Here is a 22821-nt window from a genome sequence, read left to right as displayed (position 1 = left end):
GAGACATCGGGGTGAATACAGGGACATCGGGGTAAATACAGGGACATCGGGGTAAATACAGTGACATCGGGGTGAATACAGGGACATCGGGGTAAATACAGGGACATCGGGGTAAATACAGGGACATCGGGGTGAATACAGAGACATCGGGGTGAAAACAGGGACATCGGGGTGAATACAGAGACATCGGGGTAAATACAGGGACATCGGGGTGAATACAGGGACATCGGGGTAAATACAGGGACATCGGGGTGAATACAGAGACATCGGGGTGAATACAGGGACATCGGGGTGAATACAGGGACATTGCGGTGAATACAGGGACATCGGGGTAAATACAGAGACATCGGGGTAAATACAGGGACATCGGGGTGAATACAGGGACATCGGGGTAAATACAGAGACATCGGGGTAAATACAGGGACATCGGGGTAAATACAGAGACATCGGGGTAAATACAGAGACATCGGGGTAAATACAGGGACATCGGGGTAAATACAGAGACATCGGGGTAAATACAGAGACATCGGGGTAAATACAGGGACATCGGGGTAAATACAGAGACATCGGGGTAAATACAGGGACATCGGGGGAAATACAGAGACATCGGGGTAAATACAGAGACATCGGGGTGAATACAGGGACATCGGGGTGAATACAGAGACATCGGGGTAAATACAGGGACATCAGGGTAAATACAGGGACATCCGGGTAAATACAGGGACATCGGGGTGAATACAGAGACATCGGGGTAAATACAGGGACATCTGTGTAAATACAGGGACATCGGGGTGAATACAGAGACATCGGGGTGAATACAGGGACATCGGGGTGAATACAGGGACATCGGGGTGAATACAGGGACATCGGGGTAAATACAGGGACAACGGGGTAAATACAGAGACATCGGGGTAAATACAGGGACATTGGGGTAAATACAGGGACATCGGGGTGAATACAGGGACATCGGGGTGAATACAGGGACATCGGGGTAAACACAGGGACATCGGGGTGAATACAGAGACATCGGGGTGAATACAGAGACATTGGGGTAAATACAGAGACATCGGGGTAAATACAGGGACATCGGGGTAAATACAGGGACATCGGGGTAAATACAGGGACATCGGGGTAAATACAGAGACATCGCGGTAAATACAGAGACATCGGGGTAAATACAGGGACATCGGGGTAAATACAGGAACATCGGGGTAAATACAGGGACATCGGGGTAAATACAGAGACATCGCGGTAAATACAGAGACATCGGGGTAAATACAGGGACATCGGGGTAAATACAGGGACATCGGGGTGAATACAGAGACATCGGGGTGAATACAGGGACATCGGGGTAAATACAGGGACATCGGGGTAAATACAGGGACATTGGGGTAAATACAGGGACATCGGGGTAAATACAGAGACATCGGGGTGAATACAGGGACATCGGGGTAAATACAGGAACATCGGGGTGAATACAGAGACAGTGGGGTGAATACAGGGACATCCGGGTAAATACAGGGACATCGGGGTAAATACAGGGGGACATCGGGGAAAGAGACATAGAGGAAATAAGGGATGGTGAATAAGAATCGAGAGAATAAGAGATCGGGGTAAATACAGGGAAATCGGGGTAAATACAGGACATCTGGGGTGAATACAGGGACATTTACCCCCCCCCCCACCCCCACCCCCCCCCCCCCCGGTCCCCCCCCCCCGTACCCACCTCCACGGACATCGGGGTGAATACAGGGACATCGGGGTAAATACAGGGACATCGGTGTAAATACAGAGACACTGGGGTGAATACAGGGACATCCGGGTAAATACAGGGACATCGGGGTAAATACAGGGACATCGGGGTGAATACAGGGACATTGGGGTAAATACAGGGACATCGGGGTGAATACAGGGACATCGGGGTGAATACAGGGACATCGGGGTGAATACAGAGACAGTGGGGTGAATACAGGGACATCCGGGTAAATACAGGGACATCGGGGTAAATACAGGGACATCGGGGTGAATACAGGGACATCGGGGTAAATACAGGGACATCGGGGTGAATACAGGGACATCGGGGTAAATACAGGGACATCGGTGTAAATACAGAGACAGTGGGGTGAATACAGGGACATCCGGGTAAATACAGGGACATCGGGGTAAATACAGGGACATCGGGGTGAATACAGGGACATTGGGGTAAATACAGGGACATCGGGGTGAATACAGAGACATCGGGGTAAATACAGGTACATCGGGGTGAATACAGGGACATCGGGGTAAATACAGGGACATCGGGGTGAATACAGGGACATCGGGGTGAATACAGAGACATCGGTGTAAATACAGAGACATCGGGGTGAATACAGGGACATCGGGGTGAATACAGGGACATCGGGGTGAATACAGAGACATCGGGGTGAATACAGGGACATCGGGGTAAATACAGGGACATCGGGGTAAATACAGGGACATCGGGGTAAATACAGAGACATCGAGGTAAATACAGGGACATCGGGGTGAATACAGGGACATCGGGGTAAATACAGGGACATCGGGGTAAATACAGGGACATCGGGGTAAATACAGGGACATCGGGGTAAATACAGGGACATCGGGGTAAATACAGGGACATCGGGGTAAATACAGGGACATCGGGGTGAATACAGGGACATCGGGGTAAATACAGGGACATCGGGGTAAATACAGGGACATCGGGGTAAATACAGGGACATCGGGGTGAATACAGAGACATCGGGGTGAATTCAGGGACATCGGTGTTAATACAGGGACATCGGGGTGAATACAGGGACATCGGGGTGAATACAGAGACATCGGGGTAAATACAGAGACATCGGGGTAAATACAGAGACATCGGGGTAAATACAGGGACATCGGGGAAAATACAGGGACATCGGGGTGAATACAGGGACATCGGGGTGAATACAGGGACATCGGGGTGAATACAGGGACATCGGGGTAAATACAGGGACATCGGGGTAAATACAGGGACATCGGGGTAAATACAGAGACATCGGGGTGAATACAGAGACATCGGGGTGAATACAGAGACATCGGGGTGAATACAGGGACATCGGGGTGAATACAGAGACATCGGGGTAAATACAGAGACATCGGGGTAAATACAGAGACATCGGGGTAAATACAGAGACATCGGGGTGAATACAGGGACATCGGGGTGAATACAGGGACATCGGGGTAATTACAGAGACATCGGGGTAAATACAGAGACATCGGGGTGAATACAGGGACATCGGGGTAAATACAGGGACATCGGGGTGAATACAGAGACATCGGGGTAAATACAGAGACATCGGTGTAAATACAGGGACATCGGGGTAAATACAGGGACATCGGGGTGAATACAGAGACATCGGGGTAAATACAGAGACATCGGGGTGAATTCAGGGACATCGGGGTGAATACAGGGACATCGGGGTGAATACAGGGACATCGGGGTAAATACAGAGACATCGGGGTAAATACAGAGACATCGGGGTGAATACAGGGACATCGGGGTGAATACAGGGACATCGGGGTGAATACAGGGACATGGGGTAAATACAGGGACATCGGGGTAAATACAGGGACATCGGGGTAAATACAGGGACATCGGGGTGAATACAGAGACATCGGGGTGAATACAGGGACATCGGGGTGAATACAGGGACATCGGGGTGAATACAGGGACATGGGGTAAATACAGAGACATCGGGGTGAATACAGAGACATCGGGGTAAATACAGAGACATCGGGGTAAATACAGGGACATCGGGGTAAATACAGGGACATCGGGGTAAATACAGAGACATCGGGGTAAATACAGAGACATCGGGGTAAATACAGAGACATCGGGGTGAATACAGAGACATCGGGGTGAATACAGGGACATCGGGGTAAATACAGGGACATCGGGGTAAATACAGGGACATCGGGGTGAATACAGAGACATCGGGGTGAATACAGGGACATCGGGGTAAATACAGAGACATCGGGGTAAATACAGGGACATCGGGGTAAATACAGGGACATCGGGGTGAATACAGGGACATCGGGGTGAATACAGAGACATCGGGGTGAATACAGGGACATCGGGGTGAATACAGGGACATCGGGGTGAATACAGGGACATCGGGGTAAATACAGGGACATCGGGGTAAATACAGGGACATCGGGGTGAATACAGAGACATTGGGGTAAATACAGGGACATCGGGGTGAATACAGAGACATCGGGGTAAATACAGGGACATCGGGGTGAATACAGGGACATCGGGGTAAATACAGGGACATCGGGGTGAATACAGGGACATCGGGGTGAATACAGGGACATCGGGGTGAATACAGAGACATCGGGGTGAATACAGGGACATCGGGGTGAATACAGGGACATCGGGGTAAATACAGGGACATCGGGGTAAATACAGGGACATCGGGGTAAATACAGGGACATCGGGGTAAATACAGGGACATCGGGGTAAATACAGAGACATCGGGGTAAATACAGGGACATCGGGGTGAATACAGGGACATCGGGGTGAATACAGGGACATCGGGGTAAATACAGAGACATCGGGGTAAATACAGGGACATCGGGGTGAATACAGGGACATCGGGGTGAATACAGGGACATCGGGGTGAATACAGGGACATCGGGGTAAATACAGGGACATCGGGGTGAATACAGGGACATCGGGGTAAATACAGGGACATCGGGGTAAATACAGAGACATCGGGGTAAATACAGGGACATCGGGGTAAATACAGGGACATCGGGGTAAATACAGGGACATCGGGGTGAATACAGGGACATCGGGGTAAATACAGAGACATCGGGGTAAATACAGGGACATCGGGGTAAATACAGGGACATCGGGGTGAATACAGAGACATCGGGGTAAATACAGAGACATCGGGGTGAATACAGGGACATCGGGGTAAATACAGGGACATCGGGGTAAATACAGAGACATCGGGGTGAATACAGGGACATCGGGGTGAATACAGGGACATCGGGGTAAATACAGAGACATCGGGGTAAATACAGGGACATCGGGGTAAATACAGGGACATCGGGGTAAATACAGGGACATCGGGGTGAATACAGGGACATCGGGGTAAATACAGAGACATCGGGGTAAATACAGGGACATCGGGGTAAATACAGGGACATCGGGGTGAATACAGAGACATCGGGGTAAATACAGAGACATCGGGGTGAATACAGGGACATCGGGGTAAATACAGGGACATCGGGGTAAATACAGAGACATCGGGGTGAATACAGGGACATCGGGGTAAATACAGGGACATCGGGGTGAATACAGGGACATCGGGGTAAATACAGGGACATCGGGGTAAATACAGGGACATCGGGGTAAATACAGGGACATCGGGGTGAATACAGGGACATCGGGGTAAATACAGGGACATCGGGGTAAATACAGGGACATCGGGGTAAATACAGGGACATCGGGGTGAATACAGAGACATCGGGGTGAATACAGAGACATCGGGGTAAATACAGGGACATTGGGGTGAATATAGGGACATCGGGGTGAATACAGAGACATCGGGGTAAATACAGGGACATCGGGGTGAATACAGGGACATCGGGGTGAATACAGAGACATCGGGGTGGATACAGGGACATCGGGGTAAATACAGAGACATCGGGGTAAATACAGGGACATCGGGGTAAATACAGGGACATCGGGGTGAATACAGGGACATCGGGGTAAATACAGGGACATCGGGGTAAATACAGGGACATCGGGGTAAATACAGGGACATCGGGGTAAATACAGAGACATCGGGGTAAATACAGGGACATCGGGGTAAATACAGGGACATCGGGGTGAATACAGAGACATTGGGGTGAATACAGAGACATCGGGGTAAATACAGGGACACCGGGGTAAATACAGGGACATCGGGGTAAATACAGGGACATCGGGGTGAATACAGAGACATCGGGGTAAATACAGGGACATCGGGGTGAATACAGGGACATCGGGGTGAATACAGGGACATCGGGGTAAATACAGGGACATCGGGGTAAATACAGGGACATCGGGGTGAATACAGAGACATCGGGGTAAATACAGGGACATCGGGGTGAATACAGGGACATCGGGATGAATACAGAGACATCGGGGTAAATACATAGAACATAGAACATTACAGCGCAGTACAGGCCCTTCGACCCTCGATGTTGCGCCGACCTGTGAAACCACTCTAAAGCCCATCTACACTATTCGCTTATCGTCCATATGTCTATCCAATGACCATTTGAATATCCTTAGTGTTGGCGAGTCCACTACTGTTGCAGGCAGGGCATTCCACGCCCTTACTACTCTCTGAGTAAAGAACCTACCTCTGACATCTGTCCTATATCTATCTCCCCTCAATTTAAAGCTATGTCCCCTCGTGCTAGACATCACCATCCGAGGAAAAAGGCTCTCACTGTCCACCCTATCTAATCCTCTGATCATTTTGTATGCCTCAATTAAGTCACCTCTTAACCTTCTCTCTAACGAAAAGAGCCTCAAGTCCCTCAGCCTTTCCTCATAAGATCTTCCCTCCAGACCAGGCAACATTCTGGTAAATCTCCTCCGCACCCTTTCCAATGCTTCCACATCCTTCCTATAATGCGGCGACCAGAATTGCACGCAATACTCCAAATGCGGCCGCACCAGAGCGTTGTACAGCTGCAACATGACCTCATGGCTCTGAAACTCAATCCCTCTACCAATAAAAGCTAACACACCGTACGCCTCCTTAACAACCCTCTCAACCTGGGTGGCAACTTTCAGGGATCTAGGTACATGGACACCGAGATCTCTCTGCTCATCCACACTGCCAAGAATCTTACCATTAGCCCAGTACTCTGTCTTCCTGTTATTCCTTCCAAAATGAATCACCTCACACTTTTCTGCATTAAACTCCATTTGCCACCTCTCAGCCCAGCGCTGCAGCTTATCTATGTCCCTCTGTAACTTGTAACATCCTTCCGCACTGTCCACTACTCCACTGACTTTAGTGTCATCTGCAAATTTGCTCACCCATCCTTCTACGCCCTCCTCCAGATCGTTTATAAAAATGACAAACAGCAGTGGCCCCAAAACAGATCCTTGTGGTACACCAGTAGTAACTGGACTCCAGTCTGAACATTTCCCATCAACCACCACCCTTTGTCTTCTTCCAGCTAGCCAATTTCTGATCCAAACTACTAAATCACCCTGAATCCCATGCCTCCGTATTTTCTGCAGTAGCCTACCGTGGGGAACCTTATCAAACGCTTTACTGAAATCCATAAACACCACATCAATTGCTCTACCCTCATCCACCTGTTTGTTCACCTTCTCAAAGAATTCAATAAGGTTTGTGAGGCATGACCTACCCTTCACAAAACCGTGTTGACTATCTCTAATCAAACTATTCCTTTCCATATGATTATACATCCTATCTCTTATAAACCTTTCCAAGACTTTGCCCACAACAGAAGTAAGGCTCACTGGTCTATAGTTACCTGGGTTGTCTCTACTCCCCTTCTTGAACAAGGGGACAACATTTGCTATCCTCCAGTCTTCTAGCACTATTCCTGTAGACAAAGATGACTCAAAAATCAAAGCCAAAGGTTCAGCAATCTCCTCCCTAGCTTCCCAGAGAATCCTAGGATAAATCCCATCTGGCCCAGGGGACTTATCTATTTTCACACTTTCTAGAATTGCTAACACCTCCTCCTTATGAACCTCAAGCCCTTCTAGTCTGGTAGCCTGAATCTCAGTATTCTCCTCGACAACATTGTCTTTTTCCTGTGTGAATACTGACAAAAAGTATTCATTTAGCACCTCCCCTATCTCCTCGGACTCCAAGCACAACTTCCCACTACTGTCCTTGACTGGCCCTATTCTTACCCTAGTCATTCCTTTATTCCTGACATATCTATAGAAAGCTTTAGGTTTATCCTTGATCCTACCTGCCAAAGACTTCTCATGTCCCCTCCTGTCTCTTCTTAGCTCTCTCTTTAGGGCCTTCCTGGCTAACTTGTAACTCTCGAGCGCCCTAACTGAACCTTCATGTCTCATCTTTACATAAGCCCCCTTCTTCCTCTTGACAAGTGTTTAGACTACTTTAGTAAACCACGGTTCCCTCACTCGACCACTTCCTCCCTGCCTGACAGGTACATACTTATCAAGGACACGCAGTAGCTGTTCCTTGAACAAGCTCCACATTTCCATTGTGCCCATCCCCTGCAGTTTTCCTCTCCATCTGATGCATCCTAAGTCTTGCCTCATCGCATCATAATTGCCTTTACCCCAGATATAACTCTTGCCCTGCGGTATATACCTATCCCTTTCCATCACTGAAGTAAACATAATCGAATTGTGGTCACTATCACCAAACTGCTCACCTACCTCCAAATCTAACACCTGTCCTGGTTCATTACCCAGTCCCAAATCCAATATAGCCTCGCCTCTCGTTGGCCTATCTACATACTGTGTCAGGAAACCCTCCTGCACACATTGGACAAAAACGGACCCATCTAATGTACTCGAACTATAGCGTTTCCAGTCAATATTTGGAAAGTTAAAGTCCCCCATAACAACTACCCTGTCGCTTTCGCTCCTATCCAGAATCATTTATATAAACGACAGATGACTATGTGGGGGGCCAGGATCAGTAAGTTTCCGATGACACAAAGATTGGCCGGGGGGGTAACAGTGAGAGCGAGTGTCTTGGGTTACAGGAAGATATCGACGGGATGGTCAAATGGGCAGATAAGTGGCAGCTGGAATTTAATCCTGAAAAGTGAGAGGTGTTACACTTTGGAAGGAATAATTTGACAGGAAATATTCAATGAATGTCTGACACTGGGAAGTTCAGAGGAACAAAGGGACCTTGGCGTGTTTGTCCACAGATCTCTGAAGGCAGAAGGGCAACTTAATAGGGAGGTGAAAAAGGCATATGGGACTCTCGCTTTTATCAATCGGGGCAGAGATTACAAAAGCAGGGGGGTCATGTTGGAGTTGTATCGAACTTTGGTGAGGCCACAGTGGGAGCACTGTGTGCTGTTCTGGTCACCACATTACAGGAAGGATGTGATTGCACTGGAGGGGGTGCAGAGGAGATTCACCAGGATGTTGCTGGGATTGAACATTTCAGTTATAAAAGAACAAAGAAACGTACAGCACAGGAGCAGGCCCTTCGGCCCTCCAAGCCCGTGCCGACCATGCTGCCCGACTAAACTACAATCTTCTACACTTCCTGGGTCCGTATCCCTCTATTCCCATCCTAGTCATATATTCGTCAAGATGCCCCTTAAATGTCACTATCGTCCCTGCTTCCACCACCTCCTCCGGTAGTGAGTTCCAGGCACCCTCTACCCTCTGCGTAAAAAACTTGCCTCGTACATCTACTCTAAACCTTGCCCCTCTCACCTTAAACCTATGCCCCCTAGTAATTGACCCCTCTACCCTGGGGAAAAGCCTCTGACTATCCACTCTGTCTATGCCCCTCATAATTTTGTATACCTCTATCAGGTCGCCCCTCAACCTCCTTCGTTCCAGTGAGAACAAACTGAGTTTATTCAACCGCTCCTCATAGCTAATGCCCTCCATACCAGGCAACATTCTGGTAAATCTCTTCTGCACCCTCTCTCAAGCCTCCACATCCTTCTGGTAGTGTGGTGACCAGAATTGAACACTATTATGAAGAGAGGTTGGATAGGCTGGGGTTGTTTTCTCTGGAGCAGAGAAGACTGAGGGGCGACCTGATCGAGGTGGACAAGATTCTGAGGGTCAGGGACAGGGTGGAGAGGGAGCAGCTGTTCCCCTTCGTTGAAGGGTCAGTTCGAGGGGGACACACGTTCAAGGTGAGGAGTGGGAGGTTTAGGGGAATTTGATGAAAAATCTTTTTACCCAGAGGGTGGTGATGGTCTGGGACGCACGGCCTGGGAGGGGGGTAGAGGCGGGTTGCCTCACATCCTTTAAGAGTGAAGGGAGAGGGGGGGAAGGGAGAGGGAGAGTGGGGAGGGGGGAGGGGTCGAAGAGGGGAGTGGGGGGTGAGTGGGCAGGGGGATAGAGAGGGTGAACGGGGAGGGGGTAGATTGGGAGTGAGGGGGAGGGGGGGCAGGGGGAGAGTGGGGAGGGAGTAGGGGGAGGAGAGAGGGGTTGATTGGGGAGGAGGAGAGGGAGGGGGGAGGGGAAGTGGGGAGAGAGTTGGGTAGAGTGGGAGGGAGAGGGGTGAGGGGGAGTGGCGAGATGGGGGAGAGTGAGGGGAAGGGGGGGAGAGGGATGGGGGAGAGAGGGGGCGAGTGCTGGGGAGGGGGAGGGGTGGTGGGGAGTGGCGAGATGGGGGAGAGTGAGGGGAAGGGGGGGAGAGGGATGGGGGAGAGAGGGGGCGAGTGCTGGGGAGGGGGAGGGGTGGTGGGGAGTGGCGAGATGGGGGATAGTGAGGGGGAGGGGGGAGAGAGGGGGCGAGTGCGGGGGAGGGGAGGGGTGGTGGGGAGCCGGGGGAGACTGGGGAGGGGGGGTGGCGGGGGTAGACTGCGAGCCACAGGCCCAGGGCTCCTGCTGAAAGTGATAGATTTTCTGTTTGCAGAAAGTGCACTGTGAGCTGGAAGGGATTGAGAAGAATTTGAAGGCAGTGACGGTGAAGACAGAGAACGTACTCGCTCTGTCGCAGCAGCTAACTAACGCTCCGACGCTGCGCTCGGAGATCGACATCACCTTACAGAAGATGGAGCGAGTCTACAGTCTCTCAACTGTATATCTGGAAAAGTGAGTTCCAACCTGAGCAGCTTCCTGCGTAGCCCAATACACACTTATTCACAAATACACTGAATCACACCCACTCCCACACTCACACTCACTCACACACACTCACTCACACTCACTCACACACACACACACTCACACTCACTCACTCACACTCACTCCCACTCACTCCCACACTCACTCACACACACACACACACTCACACTCACTCCCACACTCACTCCCACACTCACTCACACTCACTCCCACACTCACTCACACTCACTCCCACACTCACACTCACTCACACACTCACACACTATCACACTCACTCCCACACTCACACTCACTCCCACACTCACTCACACACACACACTCACACTCACTCCCACACTCACTCCCACACTCACTCACACTCACTCCCACACTCACTCCCACACTCACACTCACTCACACACTCACACACTATCACACTCACTCCCACACTCACACTCACTCCCACACTCACACTCACTCCCGCACTCACACTCACTCCCACACTCACACACACTCACTCCCACACTCACACTCACTCCCACACTCACACTCACTCCCACACTCACACACACTCACTCCCACACTCACACTCACTCCCACACTCACACTCACTCCCACACTCACTCACACACTCACACACACTCACACTCACTCACACTATCACACTCACTCACACTCACTCCCACACTCACTCCCACACTCACACTCACTCCCACACTCACACTTACTCACACTATCACACTCACTGCCACACTCACACACACACTCCCACACTCACACACACTCACACTCACACACATTCACACTCACTCCCACACTCACACTATCACACTCACAGTCACTCCCAAAGAACAAAGAAATGCACAGGAACAGGCCCTTCGGCCCTCCAAGCCCGTGCCGACCATACTGCCCGACTAAACTACAATCTTCTACACTTCCTGGGTCCATATCCCTCTATTCCCATCCTATTCATGTATTTGTCAAGATGCCCCTTAAATGTCACTATCGTCCCTGCTTCCACTACCTCCTCCGGTAGTGAGTTCCAGGCACCCACTACCCTCTGCGTAAAATACTTGCCTCGTACATCTACTCTAAACCTTGCCCCTCTCACCTTAAACCTATGACCCCTAGTAATTGACCCCTCTACCCTGGGGAAAAGCCTCTGACTATCCACTCTGTCTATGCCCCTCATAATTTTGTAGACCTCTATCAGGTCTCCCCTCAACCTCCTTCGTTCCAGTGAGAACAAACCGAGTTTATTCAACCGCTCCTCATAGCTAATGCCCTCCATACCAGGCAACATGCTGGTAAATCTCTTCTGCACCCTCTCTAAAGCCTCCACATCCTTCTGGTAGTGTGGCGACCAGAATTGAACACTATACTCCAAGTGTGGCCTAACTAAGGCAACATGACTTGCCAATTCTTATACTCAATGCCCCGGCCAATGAAGGCAAGCATGCCGTATGCCTTCTTGACTACCTTCTCCACCTGTGTTGCCCCTTTCAATGACCTGTGGACCTGTACTCCTAGATCTCTTTGACTTTCAATACTCTTGAGGGTTCTACCATTCACTGTATATTCCCTACCTGCATTAGACCTTCCAAAATGCATTACCTCACATTTGTCCGGATTAAACTCCATCTGCCATCTCTCCGCCCAAGTCTCCAAACAATCTAAATCCTGCTGTATCCTCCGACAGTCCTCATCGCTATCCGCAATTCCACCAACCTTTGTGTCGTCTGCAAACTTACTAATCAGACCAGTTACATTTTCCTCCAAATCATTTATGTATACTACAAAGAGCAAAGGTCCCAGTACTGATCCCTGTGGAACACCACTGGTCACAGCCCTCCAATTAGAAAAGCATCCTTCCATTGCTACTCTCTGCCTTCTATGGCCTAGCCAGTTCTGTATCCACCTTGCCAGCTCACCCCTGATCCCGTGTGACTTCACCTTTTGTACTCGTCTACCATGAGGGACCTTGTCAAAGGCCTTACTGAAGTCCATATAGACAACATCCACTGCCCTACCTGCATCAATCATCTTAGTGACCTCCTCGAAAAACTCTATCAAGTTAGTGAGACACGACCTTCCCTTCACAAAACCGTGCTGCCTCTCACTAATACGTCCATTTGCTTCCAAATGGGAGTAGATCCCGTCTCGAAGAATTCTCTCCAGTAATTTCCCTACCACTGAAGTAAGGCTCACCGGCCTGTAGTTCCCGGGATTATCCTTGCTACCCTTCTTAAACAGAGGAACAACATTGGCTATTCTCCAGTCCTCCGGGACATCCCCTGAAGACAGCGAGGATCCAAAGATTTCTGTCAAGGCCTCAGCAATTTCCTCTCCAGCCTCCTTCAGTATTCTGGGGTAGATCCCATCAGGCCCTGGGGACTTATCTACCTTAATATTTTTTAAGAAACCCAACACCTCGTCTTTTTGGATCACAATGTGACCCAGGCTATCTACACACCCTTCTCCAGACTTAACATCTACCAATTCCTTCTCTTTGGTGAATACTGATGCAATGTATTCATTTAGTACCTCGCCCATTTCCTCTGGCTCCACACATAGATTCCCTTGCCTATCCTTCAGTGGGCCAACCCTTTCCCTGGCTACCCTCTTGCTTTTTATGTACGTGTAAAAAGCCTTGGGATTTTCCTTAACCCTATTTGCCAATGACTTTTTGTGACCCCTTCTAGCCCTCCTGACTCCTTGCTTAAGTTCCTTCCTACTTTCCTTATATTCCACGCAGGCCTCGTCTGTTCCTCCCACACTCACACTCACTCACACTCACTCACACTATCACACTCACACTCACTCCCACACTCACTCACACTATCACACTCACTCCCACACTCATACGCACTCACACTCACTCACACTATCACACTAACTCTCTCACACACACACTCACTCCCACACTCACACTCACTCTCACACTCACACTCACTCACACTATCACACTCACTCCCACACTCCCACTCACTCCCACACTCCCACTCACTCCCACTCAATCACACTCACTCACACTATCACACTCACACTCACTCACACTATCACACTCACTCCCACACTCACACTCCCACACACACTCACTCACACTATCACACTCACTCCCACACACACTCACTCACACTCACTCACACTATCACACTCACTCCCACACTCACTCCCACACTCACACTCATAGAACATAGAACGATACAGTGCAGAACAGGCCCTTCGGCCCACGATGTTGCACCAAAACAAAAGCCATCTAACCTACACTATGCCATTATCATCCATATGTTTATCTAATAAACTTTTAAATGCCCTCAATGTTGGCGAGTTCACTACTGTAGCAGGTAGGGCATTCCACGGCCTCACTACTCTTTGCGTAAAGAACCTACCTCTGACCTCTGTCCTATATCTATTACCCCTCAGTTTAAAGTTATGTCCCCTCGTGCCAGCCATATCCATCCGCGGGAGAAGGCTCTCGCTGTCCACCCTATCTAACCTCACTCACTCACACTCACTCACACTATCACACTCACTCCCACACTCACACTCACTCCCACACTCACACTCACTCACACTATCACACTCACTCCCACACTCACACTATCACACTCACTCTCACATTCACTCCCACACTCACACTCACTCACACTATCACACTCACGCCCACACTCACAATCACTCACACTATCACACTCACTCCCACACTCACTCCCACACTCACTCACACTATCACACTCACTCCCACACTCACTCACACTATCACACTCACTCACACACTCACTCACACACTCACTCACACTATCACACTCACTCACACTATCACACTCACTCCCACACTCACTCCGACACACACTCACACTATCATTCACTCACACACTCACTCTCACACACTATCACACTCACTCACTCACTCACTCTCACACACTCGCACACTCACTCACACTATCACACTCACTCCCACACTCACTATCACTCACACTATCACTCACTCACACACTCACTCACTCACTCTCACACTCACACTATCAGACTCACTCTCACACACTCACTCACACTATCACACTCACTCCCACACTCACTATCTCACACTCACTCCCACTATCACACTCTCTCCCACACTCACTCTCACACTCACTCTCACACTCACTCCCACACTCACTCTCACACTCACTCTCACACTCACTCACACTATCACAACCACTCCCACACTCACTCACACTATCACACTCACTCCCACACTCTTACTATCACACTGATCCCACACTCACTCTCACACACTCACACTATCACACTCCCTCTCACACTCACACCCTCACACTCACACACACTTTCACACTCATCACACACTCACACTCACTTGCACTATCACACTCACTCCCACACACTCTCACACACACACACTCTCACTCACACAATCACACACTCCCACTAACTCACTCACACTATCACACTCACTCCCACACTCACTCACACTATCACACTCACTCCCACTATCACACTCCCACACTCACTCGCAATCTCACACTCACTCACACTATCGCACTCACTCCCACACATTCACTCCCACACACTCACTCCCACACTCAAACCTATGTTCATTCCTACACACTCACTCTCGCACACTCACTCTCACACACTCGCTCCCACACTCACACTCACTCACACTCACTCTCACACTCTCACGCTCACACACTCACTCTCACACACGCACTCCCACACACACACACACTCCCACACACACATTCTCACACTCACACACTCACTCCCACACACTCACTCCCACACACTCACTCCCACACACTCACTCTCTCACACACTCATTCTCACACACTCACTCCCACTCACTCACTCTCACACACTCACTCCCACACTCACACTCCCACACACACATTCTCACACTCACACCCTCTCACACACTCACTCCCACACACTCACTCTCACACACTCGCTCCCACACACTCACGCCCACACTCAAACCTATGCTCACTCCCACACACTCACTCTCTCACACACACACTCCCACACACTCACTCCCACACTCACACTCACTCTCACACTCACTCACGCTATCACACTCACTCCCACACTCACTCACTCACACTATCACACACACACTCAAAATCCCAGGCAGCGTTTCAGGGCCTTAGAGCAGTGGGGGAGGGGGAACTCCATGAGGGAGCACATGCGTTCGGGATCTGGGCCTCTGACTCCATCATTCACTACGTAGTCGAGGATGGCTAGACGTTCGGTGCTGAACACGCATTTGTCCTTGTTGTAGGTTAAGTTAAGGGTTTTTGAGGTCTGGAGGAATTTGCAGAGTTTGGTGTCGTGGTCCTGCTGGTCGTGGCCGCAGATGGTGACGTTATCGAGGTACGGAAATGTGGCCCACAAACCGTACCGGTCAACCATTCGGTTCATCTCCCGTTGGAAGACCGAGACTCCATTTGTGACACCGAAGGGAACCCTTAGGAAGTGGTAGAGCCGCCCATCGGCTTCGAATGCAATGTACCTGCGGTCGCTAGGGCGGATGGGGAGGTGGTGGTAGGCAGTTTGAGGTCCACCGTGGAAAAGACGTTGTATTGTGCAATCTGATTGACCAAATCAGATCTGCGGGGGAGAGGGTACGTGTCGAGCTGCGTATACCTGTTGATGGTCTGACTATAATCGATGACCATCCTGTGCTTCTCCCCATCTTTACAACCACTACTTGAGCTCTCCAGGGGCTGTTGCTAGCCTCGATAATACCTTCCTTCAGTAACCACTGGACATCTGACCCAATGAAGGTCCAGTCCTGGGCACTGTATCGTCTGCTCCGGGTGGCGATGGGTTTGCAATCCGGGGTGAGGTTCACAAAAAGGGAAGGCGGGTCGACCTTGAGGGTTGTGAGGCTGCAGACAGTGAGGGGGGGTGTATAGGGTCTCCGAATTTAAAGGTTAAGCCCTGGAGGTTGCATTGGAAGTCCAATCCCAGGAGCGCGGCAGTGCAGAGGTGAGGAAGGACGTAGAGTCGGAAATTTTTAAATTCCCTTCCCTGGACCGTGAGGTTCGCTACGCAGAACCCCTTGATCTCCACAGAGTGAGACCCGGAGGCCAGGGAGATTTTTGGTTAACTGGATGTATGGGAAGAGAACAGCGCCTTCCCGAATTGGGGTGTATGAAGCTCTCTGTGCTCCCGGAGTCGATCAGGCAGGATGTTTTGCGCCCGTTGATGAGCGCGGTCGAGAGAGTTCGGGGCCAAAACTGGTCCAGGGTCACCGAGGCAAGTCGTGGTAAAAGGTGAAGATTTTCCTCGGGCGGTGTGTGGTCATCCGAATCGGGGTCAAAGAACAAAGAACAAAGAAATGTACAGCACAGGAACAGGCCCTTCGGCCCTCCAAGCCCGTGCCGACCATACTGCCCGACTAAACTACAATCTTCTACACTTCCTGGGTCCGTATCCTTCTATTCCCATCCTATTCATATATTTGTCAAGATGCCCCTTAAATGTCCCTATCGTCCCTGCCTCCACTACCTCCTCCGGTAGTGAGTTCCAGGCACCCACTACCCTCTGCGTAAAAAACTTGCCTCGTACATCTACTCTAAACTTTGCCCCTCTCACCTTAAACCTATGCCCCCTAGTAATTGACCCCTCTACCCTGGGGAAAAGCCTCTGACTATCCACTCTGTCTATGCCCCTCATAATTTTGTATACCTCTATCAGGTCGCCCCTCAACCTCCTTCGTTCCAGTGAGAACAAACCGAGTTTATTCAATCGCTCCTCATAGCTTATGCCCTCCATACCAGGCAACATTCTGGTAAATCTCTTCTGCACCCTCTCTAAAGCCTCCACATCCTTCTGGTAGTGTGGCGACCAGAATTGAACACTATACTCCAAGTGTGGCCTAACTAAGGTTTTATACAGCTGCAACATGACTTGCCAATTCTTATACTCAATGCCCCGGCCAATGAAGGCAAGCATGCCGTATGCCTTCTTGACTACCTTCTCCACCTGTGTAGCCCCTTTCAGTGATCTGTGGACCTGTACTCCTAGATCTCTTTGACTTTCAATACTCTTGAGGGTTCTACCATTCACTGTATATTCCCTACCTGCATTAGCCCTTCCAAAATGCATTACCTCACATTTGTCCAGGTTAAACTCCATCTGCCATCTCTCCGCCCAAGTCTCCAGACAATCTAAATCCTGCTGTATCCTCAGACAGTCCTCATCGCTATCCGCAATTCCACCAACCTTTGTGTCGTCTGCAAACTTACTAATCAGACCAGTTACATTTTCCTCCAAATCATTTATATATACTACAAAGAGCAAAGGTCCCAGCACTGATCCCTGTGGAACACCACTGGTCACAGCCCTCCAATTAGAAAAGCATCCCTCCATTGCTACCCTCTGCCTTCTATGGCCTAGCCAGTTCTGTATCCACCTTGCCAGTTCACCCCTGATCCCGTGTGACTTCACCTTTTGTACTAGTCTACCATGAGGGACCTTGTCAAAGGCCTTACTGAAGTCCATATAGACAACATCTACTGCCCTACCTGCATCAATCATCTTAGTGACCTCCTCGAAAAACTCTATCAAGTTAGTGAGACACGACCTCCCCTTCACAAAACCGTGCTGCCTCTCACTAATACGTCCATTTGCTTCCAAATGGGAGTAGATCCTGTCTCGAAGAATTCTCTCCAGTAATTTCCCTACCACTGAAGTAAGGCTCACCGGCCTGTAGTTCCCGGGATTATCCCTGCCACCCTTCTTAAACAGAGGAACAACATTGGCTATTCTCCAGTCCTCCGGGACATCCCCTGAAGACAGCGAGGATCCAAAGATTTCTGTCAAGGCCTCAGCAATTTCCTCTCCAGCCTCCTTCAGTATTCTGGGGTAGATCCCATCCGGCCCTGGGGACTTATCTACCTTAATATTTTTTAAGACACCCAACACCTCGTCTTTTTGGATCACAATGTGACCCAGGCTATCTACACCCCCTTCTCCAGACTCAACATCTACCAATTCCTTCTCTTTGGTGAATACTGATGCAAAGTATTCATTTAGTACCTCGCCCATTTCCTCTGGCTCCACACATAGATTCCCTTGCCTATCCTTCAGTGGGCCAACCCTTTCCCTGGCTACCCTCTTACTTTTTATGTAAGTGTAAAAAGCCTTGGGATTTTCCTTAACCCTATTTGCCAATGACTTTTCATGACCCCTTCTAGCCCTCCTGACTCCCTGCTTAAGTTCCTTCCTACTTTCCTTATATGCCACACAGGCTTCGTCTGTTCCCAGCCTTTTAGCCCTGACAAATGCCTCCTTTTTCTTTTTGACGAGGCCTACAATATCATTCGTCATCCAAGGTTCCCGAAAATTGCCGTATTTGTCTTTCTTCCTCACAGGAACATGCCTGTCCTGTATTCCTATCAACTGACACTTGAAAGCCTCCCACATGTCAGATGTTGATTTGCCCTCAAACATCCGCCCCCAAAATCAGCCAAGATGGCGGCGCCCACGGGTCGCACATGGCTGGGGGTGGGCAAGATGGCAGCACCCACGCATCGCACGTGGTCCCTACGGAAAAGATGGCGGCACCTGGGGCCCGCACGTGGCTGGGGAAAACGAAGATGGCGGCGCCCGCGGCCCGCATGTGGCCCATGGAGAGAGTTGTGGTGGCGGCCCCGGTTCACCCCCGGAGACAGCGGCGACCGCCCAGGCCTGGCATACCGCCACAAAATGGCCCTTTTTGCCACAACCTTTGCAGGTGGAGGAGCGGGCCGGGCAACGCTGCCGGGGGTGCTTGGCTTGCCCGCAAAAATAACAGCGGGGCTCCCTGGGTGGCCTGGTGGCCGTGCGGCACAAGCTTGTGGGCGGATGGGGGATGCATCGGGGTCGGCCGCGGGTGGGTTCCACGCTGCCCAAGGGGCTGCCGCGCGGTCGGGGGCGTACACGCGGGCGTTTCGGGAGACCACATCCAGGGAGCTAGCAAGGGCCCGTGCCTCCTTGAGGCCCAGTGGCTGTTTCTCCAGCAGCCGCTGACAGATTTGGGAGGACAGCATACCTGCAACGAATGCGTCCCGGATTAAAGGTTCTGTGCGGTCACTGGCTGAAACTTGCGGGCAGTCACAGTTCCTACCTAGTACCAGGAGCGTGCGGTAGAATTCATCCAGCGATTCCCCCGGGATTTGTCGCCTTGTTGCTAGCAGATGTCATGCGTAAACCTGGTTTACTGGGCGAATGTAGTCTCCTTTCAACAGGGCCATCGCGGCCTCGAAATCGTCCGCATCCTCACTGAGGGAGTAGATCTAGGCTCACCCTCGAGTGGAGAACTTGCAGTTTCTGGTCCTCCGTGGGTGCAGTCGTGGCCGTCCTGAGGTACCCTTTGAAGCACGCCAGCCAGTGTTTGAAGGTTGCCGCTGAGTTTGCTGCGTGGGGGCTGAGTTACAGACACTCCGGCTTGATTCGGAGCTCCATCCTTTAAAATCTAGTCCAATAAATTGATGCTCGATCAATGACTCCAGAAGCGAGATTGGATGATAATTGAAGCTTTATTGGACTCGATGTTTCCCCAGCAGCCCAGGTACAGAATGCAGCTGCTGGGGAGACACAGACTCTTATACTCCGCCTTACTGGGCGGAACCAGCAGGCAGGCTTCACCAATGATCTTCCTGTCTCAGGTACCTCCCACACCAATGATCTTACAGCCTCAACCTAGGTACCGTAATACCCCTAATACCGACTACCACACCCTGATCCCGTGTGACTTCACCTTTTGTACCAGTTTGCCATGAGGGACAGTCACCTGACCCCCACAAAGCCTGTCCACCATCTACACGGCACAAGTCATGGAATACTCTCCACTTGCCTGGATGAGCGCAGCTCCAACAACACTCAAGAAACTCAACACCATCCAGGGTCTGAATTATGTGCAATGAAATATTTAGCCTTATAACTGGTGTGGGGTAGAGTTGGTGATGAGCTGAGAGTTTTAGTCTCGCCTTGTCAGCCAGCCTAAAACCAAAAGGTTTTATCGCCCTGTCTGTTTATCTCAGCTCCTTCTCGTGCCCTGAGGGGCTGGTTTAGCGCAGTGGGCTAAACAGCTGGCTTGTAATGCAGAACACAGCCAGCAGCGCGGGTTCAATTCCCATAACAGCCTCCCCAAACAGGCGCCGGAATGTGGCGACTAGGGGCTTTTCACAGTAACTTCATTGAAGCCTACTTGTGACCATAAGCGATTATTATTATTATTACTGCCTCCCCTTTCTTTGCAGATTGAAGACAATCAATGTGGTGATTCGTAGCACACAGGAGGCTGAGGATCTAGTCGAGAAATATGAGACTCGGCTGAGGGAGGTAAACACTGTCCCTGCTGATACAAAGTCCCTGGAGTCCTATAAACAGCAGCTGAAGGTAAGAGTGGAGAACATCAGTGATCAGTGACACTGTGACACTGTGAGGGAGCAGAGTGTGACAGTGCCCATCAGTGACTTTACTTAAACTGCAGGGGATATAAAAGGGTGCAGTGAGTGAGGGGAGAGTGTCATTTAGACTTGGTGCCATATTAACCTCACAGCCGTGTTCACCATCGACAGGATGCACTGCAGTAACTCACCAAGGTTCCTCAGGCAGCACCTTCCAAACCCACGACCACTCCCATCTAGAAGGACAAGAGCAGCAGATACCTGGGAACCCTCCCCCACCTGGAGGCTCCCCTCCAAGTCACTCACTACCCTGACTGGGAAATATATCACCGTTCCTTCACTGTCGCTGGATCAACATTCTGGAACTCCCTCCCTAACAGCACAGTGGGTGTACCTACACCTCAGGGACTGCAGCGGTTCAAGAAGGCAGCTCACCCCCACCTTCTGAAGGGCAATTAGGGATGGGTAATAAATGCTCCCTAACCAGCGACGCCCTCATCTTGTGAATGAATAAAAATAAAATCACCAGCTGTTACGCCACCCTGGGCGAGGGAGTGGTTAATTCCAGCCCCCCCCCCTTGATCCGAACTCGCAACGCAAGGAAATTAACCAATAATTCTTATTAAAATACCCAAACTCTTTGGTCCTTGGCTGCCCAATAATTACAGTCACCAGGTTAGTAAGGGCAGCACGGTAGCACAGTGGTTAGCACTGTGGCTTCACAGTGTCAGGGTCCCAGGTTCGATTCCCGGCTTGGGTCACTGTCTGCGCGGAGTCTGCCGTTCTCCCCGTATCTGCGTGGGTTTCCTCCGGGTGCTCCGGTTTCCTCCCACAAGTCCCGAAAGACGTGCTGTTGGGTGAATTGGACATTCTGAATTCTCCCTCTGTGACCCGAACAGGTGCCGGAATGTGGCGACTAGGGGCTTTACACAGTAACTTCATTGCAGTGTTAATGTAAGCCTACTTGCGACAATCAAGATTATTATTATTATAAATGTAAACACAAGTACTGTTTATTTATAACACAAACTATAATGAAATATGCTGCAAATGTAACTGGTTAACTATTATCTAATTCCTAATTCCCCATTTTAACTCTCTCTCCCCCCCCTCTCTATACACACACACGCACACAGACAAACACACACACACACACACACACACAGAGACAGACAGACACACACACACACAGACACACACACACACACACAGACACACACACACACAGACACACACACACACAAAGACACACACACACACAAAGACACACACACACAGACACACACACACACACAGACAGACACAGACACACACACACACACAGACACACACACACACACCGACACAGACACACACACACACACAGACACACACACACAGACACACACACACACACACAGACACAGACACACACACACTCACAGACACAGACACACACACTCACAGACACACACACACACAGACACACACACACACACAGACACACACACAGACACACACACACACAGACACACACACAGACACACACACATAGACACACACACACACAGACACAGACACACACTCACAGACACACACAGACACGCACACACACAGACACAC

At 50.4% G+C, this 22821-nt stretch overlaps 1 protein-coding gene across 1 annotated transcript in view; it reads left to right on the top strand.

The window, feature by feature from the left end:
- The window catches only part of LOC140425663 (plectin-like), a 620159-nt gene that overhangs the window by 504564 nt on the left and 92774 nt on the right, over positions 1-22821 (top strand). Inside the window, 2 exon segments of the mRNA XM_072510158.1 lie at positions 10629-10807; positions 21070-21208. Coding sequence (XP_072366259.1) covers positions 10629-10807; positions 21070-21208 — 318 coding nt within the window.

This window comes from Scyliorhinus torazame, chromosome 6 (assembly GCF_047496885.1).
Source record: "Scyliorhinus torazame isolate Kashiwa2021f chromosome 6, sScyTor2.1, whole genome shotgun sequence".
Taxonomy (NCBI): Eukaryota; Metazoa; Chordata; class Chondrichthyes; order Carcharhiniformes; family Scyliorhinidae; genus Scyliorhinus; species Scyliorhinus torazame.
This window is presented reverse-complemented; position numbering and strand designations above follow the sequence as displayed.